At 36.4% G+C, this 5,341-nt stretch overlaps 1 protein-coding gene across 1 annotated transcript; it reads left to right on the plus strand.

Annotated features, from left to right (window-relative positions):
• The first annotated feature begins 476 nt into the window (after positions 1 to 476).
• Positions 477 to 1,930, plus strand: LOC126766494 (zinc finger BED domain-containing protein 4-like). Its single transcript, XM_050484266.1, has 2 exons — positions 477 to 1,704; positions 1,766 to 1,930. Exons 1-2 carry the CDS (start codon positions 511 to 513, stop codon positions 1,928 to 1,930), a joined length of 1,359 nt encoding a protein of 452 aa, XP_050340223.1. The 5' UTR covers positions 477 to 510.
• The last annotated feature ends 3,411 nt before the right edge of the window (positions 1,931 to 5,341 follow it).

The following is a 5,341-nucleotide window of genomic DNA, read 5'->3' on the forward strand; positions in this document are numbered from 1 at the left end:
GGGTCTAGCCATATGCAATATATGCAAAAACTCTCTTAAAAACAATAGAGTGTCTAATTTAAAAACGTATCTTACCAAACAGCACAAAATCGATTTGTGCAATCTTGAAAATCTTGAATCGGTATCAACAACTTCGTCGAATAAAATTACACGGAAAAAGAAAATAAAAATTGAAGTTAACAAAAAACAGCTGTTAAGATCGTATATTGGATTAATAACGGAAAATAGCATTCCTTTTAATGTTTTAAATTCACAAAACATGCGAAATATCGTCGATCCAATTTGTGAAGGTCTTAAAAGTGCAGATGGAAAAAAATGACATTAAATACAGCAAACTGCAAAAATACATTAGAAATAGTGGCAAATAATATAAGGGCTGACATAACAAATAAACTTAAGAACACACTATTATCTTTAAAAATTGACAGTGCAACACGAATGTCAAGAAATATTTTCGGAATTAGTGCTCAATATATAAGTGCGGCTGAAATAAAATCTGTTATCTTGGGAATGATTGAGTTGAAAGGACAAGGGTCGAGTGGAGCGAAAAATCTTGCAGCTGAGGTGGTGAAAGTGCTTAATATTTATAGTATTAATTTAAATCAAATCGTCTCCATTACTTCTGACAACGGAGCAAATATGGTTAAAACAACCAATATTTTATCATTTGTTTCCGAGGAATATATTGAAAATGACGACGAAGAGTGCACCAACGATGATTATCTAAACAAAATTGAATATGTAGAAACCATACCACATGTATTAATAGGCAATATACAAGTTTGTCGTTGTGCTGCACATACAGCGCAACTGGTTGCTATTGATGTTACTAAGTCATTGGACATATTGAAGTCGTTATTGAATTGCAGAAATTTGACAAAATATATAAAAAAAACGTCCAACGGGTATCGTGAAATATTTGAACTGAAAAAATTGAAAATGCCACAACTTGATTGTCCAACCAGATGGGGATCTACCTTTACAATGTTAGAAAACTTGATTGAAGCGAAAGACATTTTAAGCAAAATTGAATCCATTAGAAACAAAACACCGGAAGAAAATTTTGATATAGATTCATCGTTTTGGGAATTTATTGAGACTTATTGCAAAGTGTTTAGCCCCTTGCAAAAAACAATAAAAAAGTTTCAAGAGGAACAATTGCATTACAGTAATTTCTACGCCCAATGGCTTAAGCTGAAAATTTCTACAGAGAAAATAGTACGAGAATCAAGTCAGCAATTAACAAAAACGATTGGAAATCAAATTATAAGTTCTATAGAAAAACGAACCGAAATATTGTTAAAAAACAAATTTGTAATTTCGTGCTTGTTTTTGGATCCCCGGTTTCAGCATATATTGTCCTTGCAACAAAAAAATGATGCAATCATTCATTTGAAATACATTTGGGACAGACTATGTAGTTTAAACCCTACTGGCAATATGTGCACAACGCCGAATTCCTCCAAAACTCAAATGGAAAATTATTTTTTTGATGAAGAAGACGCATTGTTGGAGGCATACCTATCGCAAGGGGTTCAAACGGAAGGAAACAGTACTATGGATGTTTATTCCAAAATTGAAAATCTCCAGCTTCCATATCAAAGGCTTGACACTGACGTATTAACTTACTGGAAGGAAAAGCAGTACACAGATCAGGAGTTATACGCCATAAGTAATGTTTGTTATGCTGTACCACCAACTCAGGTAAAATGCGAATGACGTAATTAATTGAAGCATTTTTATTCTTTTGATTATTTTATAACAGGTATCAATCGAACGAGCATTCTCCGCGCTCAGACTGGTGCTTACTGACTACCGCAACCGCTTAAGCCAGGATGTTCTTGAGAACATATTATTGGTCAAACTAAATCCCAGTTTATTGGACCATGCCATCGACACCTTGCCTCTTTTTGAAGATGAAGATGAATAATTTAAAATTATAATGTTTTTTTTAATATACATATGTACATACACGTTTAATCATTGAAGTTTTTATAAAAATATACATTTGTATGTACTTCTTTTCTCAACTGCTTATTTTACTTATGCTGCTAATTGAAAGCAGCAGCGTCAAAATCAAAAATCAAAAGCAACAATAAGTCGAATGCCTCGTTTTTTGAGGCTTCGACTGCTGACGACTTCCGAAAGAACTTCTAATTGCAAGTAAAAGCAAAAGAGCAAAAAGAACAAGACGGCGACTGCCGGTGACTTCCACGAATCGGACGCTTCTTGCTTTTTTCGACTTACGCTGCTGATCGAAAGCAACAGCGACAAAAATCAAAAGCAACAATAAGTCGAATGCCTCGTTTTTCGCGACTGTGACTGCCGACGACTGTCAAAAGTTGTCGATAGCTGCTGCGGCAACTTATGTATACGATCGAAAGCTACAGCAAAGCAGAAAGCAGAAAAACGAATAACGGCGACTTATGCTGATTTCTGATTTTCGTAGCTGTTTGAATTTTTGTCTATGCTTCGACTGCGACTTCTGATTTTTTCAGAAGCAGTAGCAGAAGCAAAATCATATAAACTGAAACTTGCCACAGTTTTTTAAACGCTGGATAAGGTTTATAACTTTTTGTTCTTAAATTTACAAGACCTTCTACCTTTCGAGCAATATCGTCCCCTTTTTTGTGACTTATTGTTTTAGCTCGTAATGTTTGCAATTCTTTAGCAACAAGGCACCCTCGTTAGTTGGCTGGATGCGCTTCGCCACTGTTACAGCATATGTATGTATGTATATGCTGCTGCTGCTCTAGTTTTGAACATTCAGGTAGTACTTAGCTGTTTACGTAGGTTGCTATATATATTTCTGGCCTAATAATGTAAATAGGCATATTTATCAACGAAAATGTTTTTTTTTTTTGTCGATTGCTGTTTTGTTTCGGGCTCATACGCATACATCCACGATTCGTCACCTGTGACGATCTTATAAACGTCATTTAAAGCACCGCGATCGTATTTTTTCAGCATTTCCTTACACCAATCCACACGAGCCTTTTTTTGAGCGATTGTCAAATTGTGCGGGATCCAACGAGAACAAACCTTTTTTACGGCCAGGTGTTCATGCAATATCGAATGTATGCTGGTGGGAGAAATGCCTCTATCTGAAGGTATGTTACATGACGGCTGTTTTTGGACGACCTTCACGGAATTCGTCTTTGAGCGAGCGTCGGCCACGATTGAATTCGTTGTACTAGTTTTTCACAGTGCTACAGGATGGTGCTTCATAGCCATACAAAGATTTTGGTTCATCGATGCACTCTTGTCGTGATAATCCACGTCGAAAGTTGTGAAAAATGATCGCACGAAAATGTTCACGAGTTAATTCCATTTTTTGGCCGAGATGAATTTTTAATTCCCTGTAAATAAAACAATTCACGATTAAATGACTAAACGTTCTGAGTGATTTTATGCTAAAAAATGTCAAACTTTCCAATGGAAATGTCATATTGCAGCTGGCAACACTTAGTGTTGCCCTAGGCCAGAATATATATAGCAGCCCTCGTATCACCATAGTTTTGTGTACGACCTAATGATTGGCAATGTTTACATTGTGATACCATCTTAGGTGGTTTAATCGGTTCAATAGAAACAATTGAATTTTATAAACATTTGCTCTTTTGAAGATTTTTTATGTTCTCCTTGGGATTATACTTTGCCGAAGACATACTGGGGTACTTGAAAAACACTCAATGTTGTCTTTCAAATCAATAATAATAGATTTACCAATATATATTTCTGCTAGAAAGTGTTTTCTACGGAGAAAGTATTTACTTTGGATATTCCATTTTAAATAAAAGTTAAATGATAAAATTGTTTTTACTTCCCATTAGTATATAGTTGCTGATATGGTAATTGCTGCCGTTGGAATTTTCAGGCACCATAATAAGTGAAAGCTGCGAACTATTTTTTTGGGGAAGCGGTTTTAATGTTGCTAATGATTTTTAGCTGGACTTTTGCTTTAAACCATTCAGTTCCTATGTAATTCTCCTCTCTCTGTTGATAATTTAACCTAATCTTTTAAATTAGAACATTTGTTAATGTACGCCGTCGCGCAAGAATTTTTTCGCTCGAACGAATAGCGATGAAAAGCGAAATAGAAAAAAAGGCCGAATGCGTGCTGTTTTGTTCACGTTATAAAAGCGAATGTAATTTATTTATACAATTATTGCATCTAATGTTTAACAGGATTGATGTTTGCCAAAATTAACAAAAATTAGTAAGTACTGGCACTTAATTATCAGGTGACACTCTGAGTGCTCTGAACATACTCCCCCCGATGACGAGTCATACCGTCAGCTAAATTTTCATCGATGGGAAGAGCGCACAATTTGGAGTAGGCTCGTTTGCAAATACCATTCAGACCTTAGTGACTCTTCCAAACAGCCATTTGAGTGGTGGCAATGCTTCATCCTAGATAAGGACAAGAGTTCCTATTGGGATATTGTTCCGTGAATATCGCCATCGTTAGCGTTGCGTAAAAGTGATAAATATTCGGAAGTCCACTTCTTCCAAAAGATCTGTTGCATGAATTGTATTCGCTGCCAGTTTCTCAGTCTACTGGTGTTTATTGTTGAAAGGTGTGGTTCCGGTTTAGATGTTAGTGGTGCACTTATAAGGAAATGGCCTGGTGTGAGACCATCTAAATCAACGGGATGTTCTGTAATTGAACAAAGTGGTCGAGACTTAATAACTGCGGAGATCTGACATACTAGTGTTCTAAGGTTATCGAAATGGGTACTGCAGAACCAACAATTCGCCAGAAATGGAATTTCGCTATTTTAATTGAGGCCTCCCAAAGACCTCCGAAATGAGGAGACCGAGGTGGAATAAACTTCCAGTCAATTCCTTCAACAAGGCACTGCCGATAAACTGCTTAAAGATGTTGCTGCTTGAGAAATTGTTGCTGTAATTCTGTCATTTCATTTCTTGCTACAACAAAGTTTGTTGCGTTATCAGACCAAACGACCTTTGGGTTTCCACGAGTACAATAAAAACAACGCAATGCTACTAGGATTCAGTTGATTGATCTTTTACGACTTCCATATGAACCGCCTTCGTAGTAAAACATATGAAGAGACTTATGTAACATTTCGTTGATGGTCTGCTTCTTATTTCAGATCGGTAGTAGAACGGTCCGCAATAGTCAACACCGGTGATTAGAAAGGACACGGTCTTCTGTAGTTTGCCTTGAAGAGATCTACGCAATCGAGTTCCTCTCTTGTGGTCTTACTAATGGGCTCAAAACTGTTGTCCATTTCCCAAACTGAACGCACCAGTTCATTGGTAGATGGATGATCTGTTTCAAGTGAGGTTTTTATTGTTGTTGTGTACGATTATA

This window comes from Bactrocera neohumeralis, unplaced genomic scaffold, assembly GCF_024586455.1.
Source record: "Bactrocera neohumeralis isolate Rockhampton unplaced genomic scaffold, APGP_CSIRO_Bneo_wtdbg2-racon-allhic-juicebox.fasta_v2 ctg1407, whole genome shotgun sequence".
In the NCBI taxonomy this organism is placed as follows: domain Eukaryota; kingdom Metazoa; phylum Arthropoda; class Insecta; order Diptera; family Tephritidae; genus Bactrocera; species Bactrocera neohumeralis.

What these genes read in the sequence shown, in the direction of transcription:
- LOC126766494 (XM_050484266.1), top strand. Translation starts at nt 511, where the DNA reads ATGATTGAGTTGAAAGGACAAGGGTCGAGTGGAGCGAAAAATCTTGCA. An exon ending in ATGCTGTACCACCAACTCAG is followed by an intron (nt 1,705 to 1,765) that starts GTAAAATGCGAA and finishes ATTTTATAACAG; the next exon opens with GTATCAATCGAACGAGCATT.